General features: G+C 40.0%; 2 protein-coding genes and 1 long non-coding RNA gene across 7 annotated transcripts in view; 1 reads left to right on the forward strand and 2 right to left on the reverse strand.

Annotated features, from left to right (window-relative positions):
* Positions 1-7,649, forward strand: part of LOC139753286 (uncharacterized) — a 44,851-nt gene extending 37,202 nt beyond the window's left edge. For all 5 annotated transcript variants that reach the window (XM_071669567.1, XM_071669564.1, XM_071669565.1 and 2 more), the window contains exons 7-9: positions 3,404-3,514; positions 5,219-5,315; positions 6,737-7,649. In XM_071669567.1, coding sequence (XP_071525668.1) covers positions 3,404-3,514; positions 5,219-5,315; positions 6,737-7,144 — 616 coding nt within the window. In that variant the 3' untranslated portion in view covers positions 7,145-7,649. The remainder of the gene's footprint in view (positions 1-3,403; positions 3,515-5,218; positions 5,316-6,736) is intronic.
* A 4,001-nt stretch (positions 7,650-11,650) lies between these two features.
* On the reverse strand, positions 11,651-18,229 carry LOC139753288 (uncharacterized). The gene is made up of 2 exons (XR_011713677.1): positions 18,096-18,229; positions 11,651-15,195 (listed from the first exon to the last, which is right to left on the reverse strand). It is a non-coding gene; the product is annotated as an uncharacterized lncRNA (long non-coding RNA).
* A 1,216-nt stretch (positions 18,230-19,445) lies between these two features.
* The window catches only part of LOC139753067 (uncharacterized), a 121,924-nt gene continuing 117,637 nt past the window's right edge, over positions 19,446-23,732 (reverse strand). The window contains exons 4-5 of the mRNA XM_071669163.1: positions 22,754-22,852; positions 19,446-22,261 (exon numbers count right to left, since the gene is read on the reverse strand). Coding sequence (XP_071525264.1) covers positions 20,234-22,261; positions 22,754-22,852 — 2,127 coding nt within the window. The 3' untranslated portion in view covers positions 19,446-20,233. The remainder of the gene's footprint in view (positions 22,262-22,753; positions 22,853-23,732) is intronic.

Genomic DNA, 23,732 nt, shown 5'->3' on the forward strand with positions numbered 1-23,732 from the left:
GTATTTATAGCATAGTAGTTAGTTCTTGTGGCTTCTCTACCACACACCTTTTATGACATAGTACTTCAGTATGAATACCATTTCAAGAGTTAGATGAAGCACTTGAAACTATTACCTTAGATTTATTTTTTTTTACATTAATTGACATCTCTTCCATTTCCTTCTACTTCTTCTTTTCTTCCTTTTTGTTGAACATAATTTTGCTGTTGTGCATTTTCTTAGAGGCTCATGTACTTATATGAAACTGATTTGCAATATATCTATAGAATAGAGTGAATTGGAATGATGTGGTAAACTGGGGTCAATGTGCTGTCGGTGGACTGAACCAGGGCATGTGAAACATCTGGGATAAACCTTGGAAAGGTCTGTGGGGGTTGGATGTGGATAGGGAGCTGTGGTTTCAGTGCATTACACAAGACAGCTAGGGAGTGAGTGTGAATGAATGTGGCCTTTTTTGTCTGTTTTCCTGACGTTCCCTTGCTGAAGTAGGGGGCAGTGTTGTATATATATCTGTGTATGTATATATGTTGATATGTATGTGTATGTATATATACATGTTTAGGTATTTATGTATATATATGTGTAAAGGGTTGTATGGAAGAGGGTGGATGTGTTGGAAATGTTATGTTTGAGGACATTGTGTAGTTTGAGGTGGTTTGCTTGAGTAAGTAATAAAAGGGGTAAGATAGGTGTGTGGAAATAAAAAGTGTGGTTGAGAGAGCAGGAGAGGGTGTGTTGAAATAGTTTGGACATATGGAGAGAATGAGTGAGGAAAGATTGACAAAGAGGATGTATGTGTCAGAGGTGAAGGGAGCATTAAGAAGCGGGATACCAAATTGGAAGTGGAAGGATGGAGTGAAAATGATTTAGAGTGATCAGGGCCTGAACATACAGGAGGGTGAGAGGCTTGCAAGGAGTAGAGAGAATTGGATGATGTGGTGTACTGGGGTCGACTTGTTATCATTGGACTGAACCAGGGCATGTGAAGCGTCCGGGGTAAACCATGGAAAGGTCTGTGGGGCCTGGATGTGGATAGGGAGCTGTAGTTTCGGCGTATTGCACACGATAGCTGAACCTGGGGGTAGTGATGCTATTTCCTGTGGGGCAGGGTAGTGACAGGAATGGATGAAGGCATGCAAGTATAAATATGTACATGTGTCTATATGTATTATCCCTGGGGATAAGGGATTAAGAATACTTCCCACGTATTCCCTGCGTGTCGTAGAAGGCGACTAAAAGGGGAGGGAGCGGGGGGCTGGAAATCCTCCCCTCTCGTTTTTTTTTAATTTTCCAAAAGAAGGAACAGAGAATTGGGCCAGGTGAGGGTATTCCCTCAAAGGCCCAGTCCTCTGTTCTTAACGCTACCTCGCTAATGCAGGGAAATGGCAAATAGTTTGAAAGAAAAGAAAAAAGTCTATATGTATGCATGTATAAGGTATGTATATGTGTGTGTATGGGCATTTATGTATATATGTGTGTATATGAGTGAATGGGCCATTCTTTGTTTTCTGGTGCTACTTTGCTGATGCGGGAAATGGTGATAAAGCCAATAGCACGGATGTGCAGACTCTTATGAAGACATAAAAGAGAAAGATGTAATGAGACTATTCACAATGATACAACCTCATGTACAATGTATCAAACCCCCCCTGTCCACAATGAAGCAGTGGTTTCCCCTGACCATTTCATATACCCTGATTCAACCCATTGACAGCGTGTTACCCCCATTCTTTATCCCAATTATACTTGTGTGTGTATGCATCCAGTAATGCTTGTTAACCCCCAGTACCACTCACTTATTGATACCTATATATATATATATATATATATATATATATATATATATATATATATATATATATATATATATATATACATTTATTTTATATTGCTTTGTCACTGTCTCCCGCATTAGCGAGGTAGTGCAAGGAAACAGACGAAAGAATGGCCCAACCCACCCACATGTATATACTTACACCTCCACACATGCAAATATACATACCTATACATCTCAATGTATATATATATATATATATATATATATATATATATATATATATATATATATATATATATATATGTATATATATACACACAGACATATACATATATACACATGTACATAATACATAGTCTGCCTTTATTCATTCTCATCGCCACCCCGTCACACATGAAATACCAACCCCCTCCAAACATTCTCAGTCACAGCCCTCTTTCAGAACACAAGCTCTCTCCCTTGTTAGCTTATACCCTCACTTGTCACCTGACCCACTTTTACATTCAGATCCTGATTACATATTTGTGTAAACGTATTCATCATATAGAGCTATTCTAAAAATTGTAGTTATGGTGCATGTTGCTTTGGTTTACTCAGTGTTTATATGTGTATTTCCTTTGTTGCCATGGAATTGATGACACAATTGAGACAGAGTATAAACTTTTAGAATTTACCCCTGCAATAGATTCTTTCACTGGATTAGCATTTTAAGGTAAATATTGATAGTTGTTACTGCTCTGCCATAAATGTTTTCAGAAAGGCCTTTTAGTACAGTAAAATTCCCCAAATCCATCCTTAATTAATCTATTTCAGACAGAAAAATGGATAGTTTTTAAAATATTACATTTGAAATTAAGTAAATTTCAGGCTTTCCACCCAGAAACGGACTACTTGCTATCTCTCTCTGCATGATTTCTACTTCTGTGGTGTTTGGGTCCCAAACACATTCAGTCTCTTTTATACACCAGCTCATTTTATTTATTTTTTTTTTATTATTATTTTGCCTATAACACCTATTCCAATAGGGAACCCTTCAAAGGGGTGGCTAGGGGATAGAATTCCCATAACTAGTGAATTCCATTGCCACTGCTTTGCCTTTACTGCCTCACCCTAAACAACCCACTGGCAGAGGGCAACTATAGCACAGTGTTTGCAGAGGCTCCTATCTGATATTTCTTTCTACCCAATGCTCCTGCCTAATCATTTCTACCTCGCACTTCTATTTATTGCTCCTACCATTTCGCCAAGAGGCAGGGTTAACACATAGTTAACACACAGGAAAATCTAGAATTACAAAGAATGAGCTGCGTGGATTAAGTGTTACATATGACAAGGAAAGGTTGTATGTTTGTGGACAGAATGCCAGTAGTCCATGTGTGGGTGAGGCAGTTATATCTGAAAACTGAGAATTTCTGAAAGTCTGCAACTAATAGGTCCCGAGTGCTAGAATTTGAAGGATGTTACAGTTATGAAGATATGACAGTGAAATACCCAGTTCCTCTACTCTTGAAAAGTCTTAGTTATTTCCTGTTGTTATTATAAACTGCTATTAATGAGATGATACTATATTTACTGAACAACACAAGGATACTATAATAAGTGTAGTAATAGTTAAGTTATCTATAGGTATGAGCACCGTCAGATGTACTGCCGCTCTGGGTGTCGCTGTGAGCAACAGTACCGCCTGCACAAGCTACTAGCCTTTGACCCTTCAAATGAGTGCCGTGGCATCTTCAGGTGAGTGCAGTTAACTTTGTAAAATTCTTTGTAAATTTTCCAATATAACCCACCTTTAAATGTAACAGATACTAGTTTATCTGCCTATTTTTTTCCTTTGAAACAAAACAGTCCATCTGGTTATTTATGGAAGTTATAGTTAAAGTTTGTATGTGTTAATTATTGGACTTTATTTACTAATTACTTTGTATGTTGAATGATGAGAGTTTTTAGGCTACTGAAATCCAAATTTATGTTGGTTGGATGTGTTACAGAAGTATTGCTGATCTTCAGCATTAAGTTCCTTTTTTTCTACCAGCTTGCCTTTTCCTGTCTAAATAAGGCTGTGCCAAGAAATTATCTATGTGTGAAAATCCTTGCTTGGCTTCTCCTTTTGTCTGATTTTAGAAACTGGTAGAATAGGAGGGTAGACTTTACTGCCACATGCATCCATCAACATTAAAACTCCCAGAATAGTAACTGAGGTAACATATCATCATAAAGCACTCATCCTTTATCAGCAGCCACTTAAACATCCATCAGATTTCAAATTGGTTCTAAGAACATAAAAGTGGAACAAGGCAAAACTGCATCTTTTGAGAATTGTTGCAAATAGAAAGTAAGGAATGCCAACAAAGCCCCATTTTCTGTGGCCAGCTGTTCAACAGATGAAACCTATTTGTACAATGAATAATCTTTGGTTGTTTAAATTGGTAGTTTTTGCTAAAAAAAATCCCTCGTTTTTGTTCCTGGGTATCTCAGGCTAACAGTCATAAGGACCTATGCCTTTTTTTTATGAACTTTTCCTTTATCAGTAACTGTACTAGTTTCAAATAAATAAATTGAAAGAGCTGATCATGATGTAATTCTGATACTGTGTAGTGCAACGGTGATCATTCTTTGGAGTGGACAAATCAGTTATTTAGTCACCATTAGACTGCAAGTTTTGTTAGTCTAAGGTGAGGGAGATGTTATAGCAGTATGATGGTGTGATGGAGGTGCGCTGTGTTGTGGGGTTCAGCTAGCTGGATAGTTGGTGATTAAGTACCTTTTCATCTTACAGTAGTATAGTATAGAAATAAGACTAATGAGGTACAGAAGGAAATTCATCCTCTGGGCAACTGGTTTGTGAAATTTTTATATATTTGTAATTGTTTGGTTTAAGTGTGTAGAATGTTTTGCCAAAGTGAATGTTCTCATTACTTGGATGGGGAAGGTTCTTTACAAAATGATGCCAGAGTTTATGTAAGACTGTACTAAAATTATTGTATCAACTTTACTGTACAAGTTTACCTATTTTAGAGATAGCACACAACATCATCAGAATTAAATAAAGTTATTCATGAGTACATTCCTTCATACAAATCGATCTTATGCAGAGGGCTGAACATCAACTTATGAGGCCACTTTCCTATTTAAATCAAATGAAGGTAAGTTTCAATGAAGGGTAAAGCATATTTAGCTGCTCAAAGATATTCCAGATATTGCAAGAAACTGCATGGTACAATTTTTTTTTTTTTTTTTGTATTCCGTACATTTCTTAAGTTAACAGATATAGTTTAGCAGAAGCCCTATGGTTAGTTGGGGAATTATATAGGGAGGGTCAATAGTGGGAAAGATGAAGTTTCTTGAGACACAAAAGTATGTAATCATGTTATGACTTATAGATAGGTGATGTGATATTGCCGAGGTAATTCGGTAATGCAAATAATTTTTCTTCTACAGTGACTGGTTCCGGTTTCCTTCATGTTGTGTATGTAAGTGCTATGATCTCCCTCAAGACATCTTTACCACCTCAGCCAGACGACCAAGACTCAACAAGGTAGGCTTCACAGTTATTATTTTCTCATTACGTTATAGATGTTTTGTGCACTGCAAAAAATACATAGATATAGGCTCAGCATACTCCATATATATATAGTGGACAAAGATTTCTGCTGTAAAGCCAGTTTCCTGTCTCCAGTAATAACATATTTGAATGCAGAACTGTAGCAGTAGTTTGTTCATGGATTCTATAAGAAGTGTAAATAAAAGAGAGGATTATTTTTTTATTTTTTATTTTGTAGTTAATCTGTGCAGTTCAGCTTAAGGCAAGTTCATATGGGAACCAAACTACCCAAATAGTGATTATGCTATTCTTAGCCGATTAACATATGAATTTCCATTTATATGAATAGATTCAGAATGACAAAGACGATATGTGTCAGAGATGGAGGGAAGAAGGAGACGCGGGAGATCAAATTGGAGGTGGAAGGATGGCGTGAAAAAGAGTTTGAGTGATTGGGGCCTGAACATAAAGGAGGGTGAAAGGTATGCTAGGAATAGAGTGCATTGGAACACTGTGGTATACTGGGGTCGACGTGCTGTCAATGGATTGAACCAGAGCATGTGAAGTGTCTGGGGTAAATCATGTAAAGGTCTGTGGGGCCTGGATGTGGAAAGGGAGCTGTGGTTTCAGTGCATTACACATGACAGCTAGAGACTGAGTGTGAACGAATGTGGCCATTTTGGCTTTTCCTGGGGCTACCTCGCTGCAGGGGGGGTTGCTGTTTCCTCTGTTCCCTCCATACACCTCAAGCTCTACTTCTCTAGTGTAGCCCAGGTCCTCATCACAAAGGACTTTTTCTAAAAAATAGTCCTTTTGTTTCCCAGGACCTTTTTCTAAAAACTCCTGTGGAGTGAAAAGCTCTTTAACAAGACTCTAACTCCCAGTGATACAGCTTTGCCAAAGTGACTTTTCATTTGTGGTGTATGTGATGCATGTGATTACTAAGACAATCTCCATTTCCCAAATATATGTCAATGGTAGGATTTATTCTAATCATGTTAATGCTGTGGAGCTAGGTTGTGATGATATTTGACTTAATGATGAGTTTAGTTGTGACAATAGATGATTGAGTAGGATTACAGTGAGAAGGGGTGTGAAGCTTTTTGTTGGGGGTTTGGTGCTGGAAAATGAATTGAAAGGCTAAATGTTGGAGGTGGAGGGCTATTGATGGTGGTATGGGGTAGGTGAGAGGAGTATGGGCTTTGATAACAGATATGGGACGTCACAGCCTGTGCAATGTTGCCATGCTCACCCATTCATCTCTGCAATTTACAGAAGCTGGTGTCAAAATTAAAAAGATCACTTGTGAAACTGCTTTTTCTGGGCCTGTAAAAGCTAGGGAAGAGTGTAATGTATTTGTAATGTTCATCCAATAGAACTGCAAAATTATTTTCACATTTGTATGTTTCTTACAGGATGGTGATGAAGATGATAAGGATTATGTTGATGATGATGATGATGATGATGTCATCAATAAGGAAGAGAAGGATGACTCAGAAGATGAGCAAGAGCATCTTCCTATCAAACCAGGTCCACCTTTAGCCAACATACCTCCTCAACGTCGTCCTCGACTGCCACCTCGCCCTGTTTCTCATATTTCTCCACCACTGTCCCCACCTTTGCCAAGTCCCTCTCATGTCCAGTTCTCAAAGCAGAGCAATACAGAAGCTGTACCCACAGATTCACCTGAAGTATCAACACTGGGCACTTTAGATGTTGCTACTCCACACTATTTCTTCAACCTTACCAATTATGCCCACATTCGCTTTGCAAAGGGTCAACCGTTACCTCTTTCCAGAGTACCTAGAAGTCCTAAAGCATAAAATCTTTGGGATTCATTTTTTATTCAAATAAAATGGAAATTATCATGCCATTGAGAGCACACATTCATTACTCTGTGGTACATGAATACATGAATCATTTCTAAATGCTGTCGATGTTAATTTGAAATAATGTGAATTTGAATAGGGCCCATACAAGGAGCTCTGCAAGCAAAGGTTTGGTATAGGCCAGTTTTTTTCATTTTTAATTAGTGACAGCAATATAGGATTCACAGACTTTAGTATTTGTGACTAAAGATATATTAGCAAATGTAGATGGGAAAAAAAAAAAAAAAAGGATGTGCAAACACAATCTCTTAGTTACAAAATATATTTAGTTAATGGAGCTGGTATCCATATATATTTTTATAGGAATATAAACCACTTGATTTTTACATACTATTTTGCTCCAGTATTAACGAGTTTTTGATTAGTGAATACTATATTCTTTAAGGTTTTGTACATAAAACATATATTAAATGGTAAAGAAAATATATTTTCAAATTAATTTGGTTTAAATTACTCCTACCCAAACAATTGACTGACTGCAAAAGTTTACCAAATCTCTAGCAAAACCATGGCTTTAGTTTGTTTATGGATATGGCAAAGGCAGAGGAATGCAAAGCTCCTGGGAAGAGTAAGAAAGTTATGCAGTCTGTTTAGGTTGGGGTTTCTAGGCAAATTTGAGTTATGTTGAAGTTAGTGTCTGGGAGAATGTGTAAGTTGAGAAGAAATGTGAATAAAAGGAAAGTTAAAGGATGCGTGGACTAGGAGTTTGCTTTGGAGAAAATGAGAAATACTTAAAAGGAAGGGATTTGAATGTGGCATTCAAAGATCTGGAGAAAGACTATGATAGGGTTATAGATATTTTGTAGAACATACTGTAAATGTATGGTGAAACTGAAAAGCTTCTACAAGCAATGAGCCTTAATAAATTCGTGAAAGGAGAAAGCAGAGAGGAAATTTGAATAAAATTTTGCAATTCTAAAGGCTGTGTGGACCAGGAAGCCTCTGTGGTGCATCTTATTCATTGTCACCTTTTCTCTGACAATTAGACAATGGCACCTTATATGGAAAGTATCAGGTAATTGTTCCCTAAAATCACCTGGAGTCAAACAGCAGTGGAGGCAGGCAGCCTTAGAATAAACAACTTTAGTTGGTACCCTTAACCATAATGCTCTCATTTACAAAGATTCCCGTTTCTTATGTGATATCCATTAATGTGTGATTTTTATATGTCCTTCAATATTATCAAGTATATGAGTTACCTCATACCACTTGATGTACCTTTCATATCCCTCCTCACTCTGGCCTGTAACAAACGCACCATTTTCCTTCGGAATATTTACAGTCCTGTTGTCCTTATTACAAATCTTGTTTATGTCTTAAACTATTGTATACAATCTTCTGTAAACCCACATTTCACTTCTTGCCTAATAGGACTCCATTATCCCTAAACGTACCTACATAGGTAGCATGAGCATCTGTCCTTCCCTCACTCGTCCTGGTATTGTGTACCAATTTTCCCAAGTGACACTAGGTGTCTCAAACAAACATGAGGCATGGGTTCCATCGCTCTTGTTCTCTCCAGGGTTCTTTGAAATGTTATTTATTTTACAGTTGTACTTCCATACACACTCTGGGAAACTTTCATTGTGCCCTCTCCCAGAGTGTGTATGGAAATACAACTGTAAAATAAATAACGTTTTATAGAACCCTGGGAGAGAACAAGAGCGATGGAACCCATGCCTCATGTTTGTTTGAGACACCTGGCGTCACTTGGGAAAATTTGGTACACAATACCAGAATGAGTGAGGGAAGGACAGATGCTCATGCTACCTATGTAGGTATGTTTAGGGATAATGGAGCCCTATTAGGCAAGAAGTGAAATGTGGGTTTACAGAAGACTGTATACAATAGTTTAAGACATAAGCAAGATTTGTAATAAGGATAACAGGACTGTAAATATTCTGAAGGAAAATGATGCGTTTGTTACAGGCCAGAGGGAGGAGGGAGATGAAAGGTACATCAAGTGGTATGAGGTAACTCGTATACTTGATAACATTGAAGTATATATAAAAACCACATATTGATGGATATCATATAAGAAACGGGAATCTTTCTAAATGAAAGCATTATGGTTAAGGGTACCAACTAAAGTTGTTTATTCTAAGGCTGCCTCCACTGCTGTTTGACTCCAGGTGATTTTAGGGAACAATTACCTGATTCTTACCGTATAAGGTGCTTTTGTCTAATTGTCCGAGAAAAGGTGACAATAAATAAGTAAAATGCACCACAGAGGCTTCCCTCTGGATCAGGGCTTACATTAACAAAACATTTATTCATTATTATTTTTTATACTTTGTTGCTGTCTCCTGTGTTAGCAAGGTAGTGCAAGGAAACACACAAAAGAATGGCCCAACCCACCTACATACACATGTATATACATAAACACCCACACACGCACATATACATATCTACACATTTCAAAATATACATACACAGACATATACATATATACACACGCACATATTCATACAAGCTGCCTTCATTCATTCCTACCGCCACCCCGCCACACATGAAATGACTCCCCCCTCCCCCCAAATGCACGCGAGGTAGTGCTAGGAAAGGACAACAATAAACTATCTTGCATAAAAGAAAATATGGGAAAGAAATAATTTCAAATACATCATAAGAATTACAACACAGACCGCATCAATAATGAAACAATTTATGGCAAGGTAAATTCTATTTCAAAAATTTTTCTATTTTGAGGTGTAGAAATGTGTCAATGGATTATGTAATCACTGACATGCCTAGGCAATGAAAACTGGTCTAATCTTAATTCATTAAATCTTTTACTGTTAATATCTGAACAAACAACATACTAAATTTGTCTTCATAGTGTTAGAAATAGTCTTCTAGTTAATAACACTGATTTGTCATTAAAATGAATGATGTAAAGCCAGATATTAGTAACTTTGTGTCTGCAGATGATTTTATAAATGCAAACTAGAAATATACCACAAAAATTACCCATTCTCATAGCACTGGGCAGCAAGGGTAAAATGAATCATTGACATACAAAATATTTTATAAATGCAAACTAGAAATACACCACAAAAATTACCCATTCTCATAGCACTGGGCAGCAAGGGTAAAATGAATCATTGACATACAAAATAATGCAAATATTAAAATTATTCCTTCAGGAATGTTAAATTACTACAGTAACTGGAGGAGTATGCATTGGTAGTTTATTGCATTTTGATAAGATTTTGAATTTTTTCTCAAATGCCATATGGTATACTATATGTACAGGCGAGGATGTGGGAGATATATTACCTGCCTGGGTATTGGGAGGACTACAGACAGCTGCTTAATGAGCCAGCACTTCAGCGGTTGTTAAGTCACACTCCTCTGACCCATGTAGCTGTCTATTTTTTGGCCTCATGAATTACTGGCTTTCTGCCCACAAACATACAATCTCTCTCTGTCATGTGTAACACCTGACATCACTTCACTCACACAGCTCATTCTTCGTAACTAGATTTTTCCGAGGTGAGCACTATGTGCTAGCCCTGCCTTTCGGCAGAAAGGTAGGAGCAGCAGATAGAAGTAGGAAGAAGGAACATTTAGGTAGGAGCAATAGATAAAAACATTAGGTAGAAACAGTAGGTAGGAGCATTAGGTAGGGGTAGTCAATAGGAGCATCTGCAAACACTGCATTAGAGTTCCCCTCTACCAGTGGACCATTAAGGGTGTGGCACTAAAGGCTAAGAAGCAGCACTGTAGTTTACAAATTATGGAGACTCTAATGCCATGACCATCCACTTGAGGGAGATCCAATTGGAACTAGTGTCAAGATATAGAGAATGGTTTGGTAATGGAAGCTTTGCGGAAGATGAGAGCCAGCAAAGGCGGTGGGTTTGGATGGTATTGCAGTGGAATTTATTAAAAACGGGGGTGACTGTGTTGTCGATTGGTTGGTAAGGATATTCAATGTATGTATGGATCATGGTGAAGTGCCCAAGGATTGGCGCAATGCAGGCATAGTGCCAATGTGCAAAGATAAAGGGGATAAAGGCAAGTGTTCAAACTACAGAGGCATAAGTTTGTAGTGTTCCTGGGAAATTATATGGGAGGGTATTGATTGAGAGGGTAAAGGTATGTAGAGAGCATCAGATTGAGGAAGATCAGGGGGGGGGGTTTCAGAAGTGGTAGAGAAAAAGTGGATCAAGAGTTTGCTTTGAAGACTGTATGTGAGAAATACTTAGAAAAACAGATGGATTTGTATGTAGCATTTATGGATCTGGAGAAGGCATATAACAGAGATGCTTTGTGGAAGGTTTTAAGAGTATATGGTGTGGGAGGTAGGTTGCTAGAAGCAGTGAAAATTTTTTACCAAGGATGTAAAGCATGTGCATGAGTGGGATGAGAGGAGAATGACTGGTTCCCAGTGAAAGTCGGTTTGCAGCATGGGTGTGTGATGTTTCCAAGGTTGTTTAATTTGTTTGTGAATAGGGTGGTTTGGGATGTAAATGGGTAAGTTTAGAAGAGAGGAGTGAGTGAGCAGTGTGTTGTGGATCAGAGGGACGGAAAGTGAGTCAGTTGTTGTTCACCGACGATACAGCTCTAGTGGCTGATTCAGGTGAGAAACTGCAGTTTGGTGACTGAGTTTTGGAAAAGTGAGAGAAAGGAGAAAGTTGAGAGTAAATGTGAATAAGAGCAAGGTTAATAAGGTTCAGTAGGGTTGAGGCACAAGTTAACTGGGATGTAACTTTAAAAGGAGAAAAACTGGAGGAAGTGAAGTGTTTTAGATATCTGGGAGTGAACTTAACAGTGGATGGAACCATGGAAGCAGAAGCAAGTCAGGGTGAGGGAGGGAGCGATGAAGAATATGGGGAAGGAGAAATCGTTACCTCGGAGCAAAAATGAGTACATTTGAAGGAATAGTAGTTACAACAATGTTATATGGTTGTGAGGCATGGGCTACTGAGAGGGTTGTACAGAGGAGGGTGGATGTGTTGGAAATTAAATGTCTAAGGACAATATGTGATGTGAGGTGGTTTGATCAAATAAGTAATGAAAGGGTAGGAGATATGTGTGGAAATAAAAATAATATGGTTGAGAGAGCAGAAGAGGGTGTGTTGCAATGGTTTGGACATATGAAAAGAATGAGTGAGGAAAGATTGACAAAAGAGGATATATGTGTCAGAGATGAAGGGAACAAGAAGCGGCAGACCAAATTGGAGGTGGAAGGATGGTGTGGAAAAGATTTTGAGCAATCAGGGCCTGCATATACAGGAGGATAAAAGGCATGCAAGGAACAAAATGAATTGGAACGATGTGGTATACTGGGGTCAACGTGTTGTCAATTGGCTGAACAAGTGCATGTGAAGCTTCTGAGGTAAACCATGGAAAGGTCTATGGGGCCTGGATGTTGATGGGAGCTGTGGTTTTGGTGCATTAAACATGACAATTAGAGAGCGAGTGTGAATGAATGTGGCCTTTTTATCTGTTTTCCTGGTGCTACCTCACTGAAGCGGGGAGTAGTGATGCTATTTCCTGTGTGGCGGGGTAGCAGCAGAAATGGATGAAGGCAAGCAAGTATGAATATGTACATGTGTATATATGTTGATAAGTATATTTATGTATATGTGCGAGTATGGGCGTTTATGTACAAATATAAGTATAGGAGTGGATGGGCCATTCTTCGTCCGTTTCCTGACAATACTTCACTGACGCGGGAGACAGCAAATAAGTATAATGAATAAATATATAATAAATCTATAATTTACATTTTCCCTTTTTTCTAATTATAGGGGTAGCCAACATTATATAATATGATTCTCACCAAAACAGACAATAAAAAAACCAACTGTGATGATTAGCATGTTTTGATTTCTTATTTAGAAGTAACTTTCCTTTTGTTGATTTCTTTGCTGGTACTGGCTTTTCTCTTTGGCTATCATCTTGCACTTTACAGTCTGAGATCCCAGTAGTGGGGAGGGTTACAAAAATTGTGAAATAAAACACACGAAAAGAGGAATCTTTAACCTAAAACACCAAGTGATTAGAGGAATATTACAATTAATGGAATCGTATACCTTATCAACAAAATTTCTATTGAATCTTTATGTTTAAGAAAATATTACCATGCAGAAAGTTTATACATAGGAGACAAATTTTTCTCTTGAAATACCTGCTAGGGAACCACTTACTATTTTTCACATATAATATCATCTGAATTGACTTCACTGCAAAGTCTTTCAGCTTATTAGAGATGATTTCAAAAACCTTTGGTCATCTCCTTTCCAACATCTGAAGGAGCACATCCATCACAAGTTTTTGGGCGCTCCCTGTGCTGTACAGAATATTCTTACTTTCCCCTTGGATGTAATGCAACCTGATTATTACAGTAACAATAAAGGACATCACAGTCATTATGATATGCAGTGAATTTTAAACAAAACATGCAAAGCAGAAACAAATCTTGAAGGTAACTGTATAAAATACACATAGGAAGCAAATTTCAAAGTTAACTAAGGAGTAAGGGCCATATGATGTAAATATGTTAGTAAAATGTACATGTCTATACATTAATTCCCTAATTCAAGAATACCCTAAATAGCCAAATCTTGCTCTGGATGCATCATCACACTTTCTTTTCTTTCATACTATTCGCCATTTCCCGCATTAGCGAGGTAGCGTTAAGAACAGAGGACTGGGCCTTTGAGGAAATATCCTCACCTGGCCCCCTTCTCTGTTCCTTCTTTTGGAAAATTAAAGAAAAAAAAAAAAGAGAGGGGAGGATTTCCAGCCCCCCACTCCCTTCCCTTTTAGTCGCCTTCTACGACACTCAGGGAATATGTGGGAAGTATTCTTTCTCCCCTATCCCCAGGGATAACATCATCACACTAACTCATTAAAATAAAGTTTGTCTTACTTGTATCTATCAAACACAAAGATAAATAACATAGTACTCTACTGTTGTCTTTTTAAAGAAATTCTATTCATCTTGACACAAAAGAAAATGAACTAGAGATTCTGCATAATTAGTTCATTAACAATGGCAAATACATGCTAATCGCATTGCATCTACTAAAACATTTAATAACATCTGCATTGCTATACATACATGGGTCTCTCTCTAACATGTGTATATGATTACCATTTATCATTATTTGTGTGTTCAGGGGAGAGTTTTAAACGTTGCCCTTTCCCTCGTATATATGTAAGTACAATGTGTTTAATGTGTTTACACCCTTGTACATATGCACATACACACACCTTATGTCTGATACCCAATTTACTGATCAGCCTCTTGGCGAGGATGGACAGCTAGATTAACTGTGGACTGGCTGCTGAAACCAGGATTCGAACCTATGCAGGTTTGATCCCACATAGCACATGCATGTGCACTGGTCTGTAAAGCTAACACTTACACCACAAACGTCCAACGTATGTGTGTGTGTGTGTGTACATATAGCTGGGGAAGGATGTCATCATATAACTGGGAAATGAATTTTTTTTTTTATAAGAAATGGTTACAATGTGAACGAGACATCACCTAGCACAAGAATTCACGGTAATAATAACATACATCTAGATAAATGAATTCCATCATGTATTTCATTATTTTTATATATACTGTATTACTATAAAAGAATTCATATTTAACAACCTAATTATGAAATTATTATCTAACAAGCTACTACAATGATAAAATCATGCAAAGCTCAAACGTCAAGAAATTTAGACAAATAAAAGAAATACATGTTCATTTTAGTCACTAATTATCACCTTTCCCAAATATTCTGGAGATGTATTTCAGTCTTGGGGGCTCCCAACTGCTGCTGAATTCAACATGGTCGTGGTGTTGCTCCAGGCCTCACGCTTCAAGACCCAAAAATCGTGTTACTTGATCGGAGATGACTTCCTTTACTTCTTCACTGAGGGAAGTCAATAAATTTCACTCCCTCTCACTGGTGTTTGAACTGAGAAGATGCTGAAGAACAAGTTTGCCTCACAGCCTGACTGGCCAACTCCAGCTACAAAATGTCAACAGATAAGCGTCAGGGATACCAACTGTAACAGTCATGCGAGGGTTGAGGACTTCCAACACAAATAGCCTTAAAGCATATCCATTAAGTAATTCCCAATAGGTGGGAAGGTCCTTAATGCTCTTGAAATAATTAACATCTTTTATCCTCCATAGGAATTGAAATCTTAGTTTTTCCTTTTAAACAAATATGGCCGTACGGCTCCGGCTGTTCCGGTAAGGTTGGTCCTCCTGAATGCCTCACGTTTTTGCATTTCTCAAGTAATTTTACCACGCGAGTTTGAAGTAAAATATGAAACAAAATGCATTGTAATGGAAGGGACCGCTTAAAATGAATAGGTGACGTATTTCGAATAATGATCGGTGATAGTATTAACATGGTTTAGCACTTATTTGAAGGTTTAGGTTTAACTGCTGGAAGTGCTATTGCAGACAGTGAATCCAGAAACTATGCATATTATTCTCCTTTTCCTGATTTCTTCAGCACACAATTCGAAACTTATAACACACAAGCAAACTTGATGTTCTCAATTCGTGATGAAGTCGTGCCTTCGCAGGCACCAAGGGGTTCTATAATCTCCTTTCACCATACGGGACTAAGCAACTGGGAAATAATGCAGTAACTTAAAATATCCGAGGACACCATTGCCTTTTCATTATATAATGAAACATTTCATTGCATTTTCATCATATAAATGATTACTTGAATTCCATAATTTATACTATGCTAACGAAACGACGGTAAATAATTCTACATGATAAAAGATTTTGGTATACAATATGGTTGTACCACATCAGGGAAGGTGTGTCTCTACCAACATTCGTCCACATTCAGCTTTTGTCAGTACTGATAAATGGTTGTCTTATTGTACCACAGAGTAAAGGTGAAGCGTTTTTACTGTCAAGTGTCGAGCGCTTCAATAAAGCAATTATTCCCGAGAGAGGAGGAGCCTGAAGATGAATACCACCTGATATGACATTGTCATTAAGCATACCTCGTTCAAATGAACTTTTAAACGAGACAATTAAGTAAAAGGTTTTATCATGCAACGCAAACGCGAACTTTTAAAATCAATAAATGCAACTCCAGTCAATCATCAATAAACCATTAAAATCCTCCATGAAAATACAAACCTGAGTAATTTCATCTAAAACCTTTAATATCTGTAATTGTAACGTAAACCTTGAACAAAAACTTATCCCTTTACTTGCACTCTCACGACCTGCCAGTGATTAATCTTACATTTTCCCTTATATTCATACTCCTCGCTAGCACTTCATAGAAATCGTGGAATATCAATTAGTACCCAATGTTACTATCTACAGTTTTTATTCTCTAAAAACTAAGTTACCTATGCGATAATCATCTACTCTGAAAACCGATTCCATATGTAACTAAACCAGTAATCCAACAATTTTCTTTCATAGTCTACGAAACAGCTATGTTAAAGTTAATTGCCAAAGGAATACTCTACATCTTAATTAAAAAAATATGATAAATACTTCGTTTCAACGATTGAAATGACCTATCCTAATCTTTCATAGCAGCCTAGATTAACAGAAATATGGAAAGGTTGCGCAAGAAAATTATGGCAGCGAGGAACTTCCGCTCAGTAGGAAGTCTGTTCATGGTCGTCAGCAGTTGGCATGATTCTTAATCATGGTCGTCATATATTTCTTTATATATATTTGTAATTACGATAATTTTCATCTACTGGGAGAGTTGGATTACGTTCTTCTTAAGCTTTGCTGACTTCATGATTTTAATAAATAATAAGTCTATAATTAGGGTAATTCAAACCCCACATTTTCTCCCAATTTTCATAACACTCACCACTGTTGCTTTACCTAATATCGTAGAATGAAATATAATGCTTCAAGTCATGCTCCTCAACTTTGATTCTATTCTTGTAAATACTCCACTACCACGGTCAAACTAAGTCAATTATCAAAAACTGGATTCTATGCATAGTTTATGTGGAAAAATCACCTCACTATTGCCGTATTCAATACCATGTTTAAAATTCAATACTCCAAATCTCGCTCATATTATTCTCCGTTTCTCTAAACACTGCAAAACAATATTAATATCCAATTACTTTTGATGCGTAGCTGAACTGATAAATCATTCTAATTCTATCATAAAAAAAACAATATCAGTGGACGTGCCATCGAAAAACTGAATGGAACTTACGTTTAGCAACGACATGGTTTATCTAACAGCTACAGTTTCCACCATTACAAATCATGCTCACATATCTTCACTTACACTCTGCATTATATAGTCAGATCCCGTAACTTCTCAATAGGCAACCATAACATCTACTTATCAAAGGGCAAAATCTATTAAAAACGCATTCAATTTCTAAATCACTAATATAATTAACATAGTCTTCAAAATTTCGTGACTGCACACCTTACGTTACGTAGTTAGGCAAACTTTCCCTTATCTTCAGCTCGCCGTCGCGTTTGACCTAATGGTGTATATCAAGTCTTTAGTCAATTCAGGCCAAATCACATTGGTTAGGTTAGGTGTTAGGCTAGGTTAAGTTTTAGTCTAGGTTTAGTGTTAGATTAGATTTGGTCAGAATGTTAACAAATTCAAAATGACCAGCACAGGAAGCCAGCCTGGGTTTGTTTACAATTCGGACTGGCGGCACTTACAAATCTAAGTCTATAAAACTATTTACACCTATCACTTTTCTCATTCAGAACATAACATACCTTTAAAATGATAAGTAGAAGCAACAAACCATAATAAACCTCAAAAAAAAAGTTGAGTTCACTTGGGAGTTTCCTATATCCACTACTACCAACCAGCTCCCCAATCGTCTGCTTTCAGAGGCTACAAGTGATTCCCATGATATACCTGAACTGAAGAGAACAAACCACTATGATCCTAAAGTATTATGGCACTCCTCTTGTCAGGTTAACACCATGCGTCGGACTATTCATATCGAATCGACTATATAGACGTTTTCATCACAGCAATCACAGTACACATAGCCACAATTCTCCAGTTTTCTTCACAATAATGACGTCACAGTTCTTTACGTTTTCAATGATTACCGCTATTTACAGAGAATTATCTGTAGGGGTAACTCATTAAAATCTTTATTTTTTGTTTGTAATGTTGCTATTCTTTGTCAGACACCACCATCAAGTTTGATGAAAATCCAGCAAATTTAAGGAGGATTATAATGACAGAAAGACAGGCCACCACCCTGATACAGAGAAGAGTAACTTAGTAATGTTATCGTTTACAGCTGCGGTACTTCTTCTATAACTCAGACCGAAGTCGGCCATGAAACATACATCTATAAGCTTAAAACTGACCTGTCCCAAGATGTAGAACAAAAGTACTTCTTGTAAAATTGGTGTCGCAGATAGCAGCAAAAATCAGTTGTCAACAGCTTGTAGAACCTCTCAAAGTTACCTTTGGAACCTGTGTGTTGGAGTGGTCGAAGCCTCATATTCATGTTTGTTGGTGTAGGTGAAGCTCTACAGTCGAAGGAAGATTAATGATTTTACATCTAAATGTACTTTTCAACAATCTAATACACAGTTGATCAACTATATTGCATTTTTGTTGTGTAATCGTTACCATCTACTAAAAGATATGCAACAAACAGGGTAGGTTAGAGCATAATGTGCACTCTGCTCGAGACTTATGATCCAGTGGGTTGTTTGCTTCATTACTTATCAGCGTTTATGATTAATTCGTAAAGTCTTGCATTTAACTCCTTTGAAACAGTTTAATGGATCATCTGTGTAGTGTGCGAAACAACTCTGTCATTATATTGGTAATAAAAATCCCAAAGTCCCTATATAATCGATCAAGTTTATAAGGCCTTAGCCAAAATATGGTGTGTCTCAAGATGTGTGTTCAAGACTTAACTACAAGTGTCTGATACGCATTCCTCGACATATTCTTGGTTGAATAATCTATTCAGGTAGGAACCTAGCTATAGTGGTGATGGTCAACTGTTCCAGATTTTGGAAGAGTCCACCTGAATAGTGCTCTTGTAGCTACGGCAAATTTAGATCTACGAATACATTTAGGTTCTGTGTTTTGGTTGTCTATGATCATCACATCTTTTTTGGTCATTCAGTTTACCTATAATTCACAGTTGAAGCATGAGTAAATACTATACCTGATGGGGATCTCTGAATGGTTAAGTCTCTCTCGATCCCTACGGTGGGGACTTTGAACTCAGCTGTGACGAGGAGGGAGGGAGAAAAAATGACAAGACAGATGCATCTCACGTTACCTTCATTTATTCTCACATATTTTAGTCCGTCGATCCATATAATACATGACGTGTGTGTTGCTACATGATGACAGTGGCTAGACTAACATATGATACAACTACCTTCCAAACACCCTCCTGTCTGACCGTCACTTAAGTCAGTGTCGCCTCTTGGGTGCCCGTGTCACTGTTCAGTATAGCTTCGCTGGGGCACAGTCTTCACTGTCTGGGTTACTAAGTCCTTTGGGCGTCGTCCTTCGGGACATCAGGTCATTAAGAGGTTTTTGGTCCTGTGGGTTACAAAAGGGTCGTCTTTTGAGGGTCGTGAGTCGTCAGGGGTTTTACTGGAAGTCATCATGCTGGGTAACCAGGTCACTGTGAGACAATGTCTTACCAGGACCTTCAGTCACCATGGGCGTCATCGAAAACAACGTCATACAGGAACCCCGGCACCATGAGTCACCTCACGGTGCACGGAGGAGGAGGAGGAGGAAGAGCAGGAGGAAGTCGTCCTATGGAATGCGAGGTCACTGTGATACACGTTGCCTCACGAGAGAGGGCGTTGGCTCACGATAGGCGTCGTCGTGTAGGCAAAATAAGAGTCAGTCTGCGACGTAACAGGGCACCGCACCACTAGGAGTCACACATCTCGTACAGCAAAGGAGGATATCATGGAAGTCATCTCGTATGACACTTAACAAATTCACCTCATGACCACCGTGGAAGTGTCATCACAGGAGACCATCAGGGCACTTTGGAAGTCTGTTCACAAAAGCACTATGGCACCATGAGAGTCGTCTCGTGGGGCGAGTCCTTGCCGCACACACCCATGCAGGCGCTGCCATTCACTAAGGGCGTGATGAAGGTGAGGACACTGACGTCTTTACTCTCGGGTGTGTCCGGGGTGGTGAGGCAGTCACTCGTGTGGTCGGGGAGGTGCTCGTGGCTGCTGGCGCTACGCAGCGTGAATGGGGCGTAAGAGCTCTGCTGTGGCAAGGTGCAGCGGCGGCTCTCCCGAAGGAACTTGGAGAGCCGTTCGAGGCTTCCCTGAGACCCGCCCCACCCGGATCCTTGCCTCAGCAATGACTGGGACATCCGCACTGACAGGATGGCCTCCAGCGTCCTCAGGACGTGTGGCGACGAAGAGTTGAGACTGGCGCTTCGGGCGGGCCGCTCAAAGGCCTTGCATAGTAACGGAGTTTGGCAGTCTGCCTGGTTCTTCCCATCAGTCTGAGTGGCAGACTTGGAGGGCGTTGCGTGGCAGCTGATGAGAGGTAATTCTAGGGACTTTGATCTGTTTGCTGAATGCTCGGGTGTGCCCAGCGGCTGGAGGGGGAGGGAATCTTGCAGCTTGGCCAGAGCTAACCCACGGGACAGGATATCGGGTGAGGGAGAGCCTGTTAAGTTCTCCTCTTCGGTGCGCATCTCCCTGACAGAGACACTAGCATCGGAGTCTAAGGAAGAGATGGAGAGACGCACTCGCTGCTGCCCGATGTAGTAGGAGCGCGCAGCCTCGAACGTCGGCACAGTTAAGAAGTTGGAGACGCTGGCTGGGGAGTGGGAACCCACGGGCGAGGTATCACTGGGCGGCTTGACAGCGTCTATGGGGCGTCGCAGTCGCGTAGGCGAGGGCGTTCCGTCCTCTAAGGGATGCCAAGACATGTCGGAGGACCTCCTCACTAGCTTGGGCGGGCTGGTCTGGTCCTGTAGGAGGTAGTCTGACATACGGCGTTGCAGGGACTTCTGCAGTATGGGCATGGCCAGTGTGGAGGAGATGGATGGTCGGCGGGAATTGGTCGCCGAGGGGATTCGAGCCTGAATCTCGTGTTTGACCTCTGTTTTATACAGCTTCTTCCTGAGATAGTTTCTAAACGCTTTGCGGATATTCTTACACTTAACTCCGTATATAAAAGAATTCACAAGAGGGGAAATGAGTAACAAGGTGATCCCCAAGAGTCCCCAGTACTGATTAGCTCGTCTGCCTTGCAAGGACTCCCAGATGACTGTCCCAAAGAAAGGGTAATAACACACTACAAATGCCACGATTTGCTCTAATACTGTCCACACTGACTTTCTCTTTTTCTTTGGGATATCGAACGGGTTCTTTTGGTGGGTGACTGTGGCCTGTGCCGACATCATGACTTCAAATATGGCTGAGAAGATGCGGTGTTGGTGATGACGTGCGATCATGATGATCCGGCTGTTGACGATGAGGAGGATGGTAAAGGGGAGGATGATGCAGAGCGTCGTGAGTGTCCAGGTGTATACGGTGGCATCGGTACGATGCCAGACGGGTAGGCAGACGCCCTGTGAGAAGGTGTAGGCGTAGGTGCCCATGAGGGGTGGTGAGGCCAGGGCCAGACTCAGCAGCCAAGCCAGGCAGGAGAAGGCGGCCACTCGGTGCCGCGTCACGATCTGGTTGTAGCGCAAGGGCGTCGCGATGGCGCAGTACTTGTCGCAGTGGAGGCCCACTACCACCCACACCGCCACCGTGTGCAGCATCACCAGCAGGAACCCGTACACGCGACACAGAGCATCACTACCCCAGATGTCGGGCTCGACCGCGTCGGGAACGCTGTCGTTGGGCGAGGCGGAGGAGGGCGTCGCAACGCTGGTGTTGCGAGTCAGGTTTTCAAGGTCCCGTGAGGCCAACCAGGAGTACGCGTGTTGTGGAGGAGGGAGTGACCCCAGCGTGAGGTTGTCGGTGGCGTTGGTGGGGCCACCCCAGGGAACCTCGGGGTAAGGTGGGGTTGGGGCGTCTGGCACCTCCTCTAGGCTCAGGTCGTCGTGGAGAAACCAGCGACCCTGCGGAAGACGACAGGAGTGAGGCCTCTCATTCGATCACATTAACTCGTACCTCTGAACGACAATTACTGCTTGCTCTGACCGCCGAACATGCCACGTCTAACTCTGGCAGAACTATCGTACTGAACAGTGTTGATAATGAGGACATGAATAAGAAAATAAGGAAGATAAAGACTTGTATTGGATGAGGTTAAATGGATGCACTGACGTGTCCAAATGACTGCCGAAGGTTATCTCCGGTATATGCAATAACATAACCTTCCAAAGACATGGTGTCTATTGTATGAGGGAGAGAACATGGTGGCTCATACGTATGAAGTAGAACACAATGTCACTCCTATATGAAGAACAGAATGTCTCACCTGTATGAAGGAGCGAGAGATGTGTGTCTCACCTGTATGAAGGAGCGAGAACTGTGTGTCTCACCTGTATGAAGGAGCGAGAAATGTGTGTCTCACCTGTATGAAGGAGCGAGAGAACTGTGTGTCTCACCTGTATGAAGGAGGGCGTGGAGAAGATGATGAAGAGCAGGGATAGCAAGACGCCCGTCACCATGAGCTGCAGATGCAGGAGGCACGTGCTGTTCTTGTACTGCAACACGGGACCAAAACACAACAATCATGATCACTTCAAAGCCACTGATAAAATAATCCAATGGAATATATACCTTTTTATAATTACATTTGAATGAGGGAAAAGGTTAGGTATATTTTTTTTGTAATTACACTGTACACTCTGGATAAGGAAAATCTATCCGTACTTTACATCTATAACCAATAAAAAAGTAAGGGTAAATTCATGACTGAATGTATTTTACACACATAAGTAACGAAAGAGTAAAGGTCAATTCATTTAAGTAAACACTTACGTCTATGACTGTTTCTCAGACTTACTGAAAAACGAAGCGAGACTCAGTACAGCGAGCTGGGACGAACAGGAGCCTAAGCTTAGTGAGAGAGAGACACACACACTTACGTTCTTCACGTCATGTGGGTCAGAGAACCTGACCTGCGTCGAACTGGAGAGACGTGGGAACTCTGAGGGTCTGCACCTAGAGAGGGTAGGTTGAGTTAGCTCGGGCACCCATATACAGAGGAGGACTCAACCAGTCCAGCAGGAAGGAGAGGAGTGGTAGACTGGCTGACAGACTGATACGAGCGCCAGTCATGATCTATCTTGATCAAAGAGGTCACTAAGGTGCTCTTCACGTAAGTGTGTATTTTCTCGTTAAGACACATGCGTGAAAAAAAAAAAAGAATGCCTCGAAGTTCTCGAAATGTAACCAGCGCCATCTTCAGTTCTGGGCTATCATAATTAGGAAATACAAACTTCGGTCGTGTGTGTGACACAGGAAAGAGAGACACTGGCCTCCTATTGGTTGCCCTTGGTGAAAAACGAAGGCTTATTCCTGATAACTGATTTTTAGCAGGTAACACAGACTCTCATACGGTAACTGTCTTTGACAGGTAAC

Source organism: Panulirus ornatus, chromosome 14, assembly GCF_036320965.1.
Source record: "Panulirus ornatus isolate Po-2019 chromosome 14, ASM3632096v1, whole genome shotgun sequence".
In the NCBI taxonomy this organism is placed as follows: domain Eukaryota; kingdom Metazoa; phylum Arthropoda; class Malacostraca; order Decapoda; family Palinuridae; genus Panulirus; species Panulirus ornatus.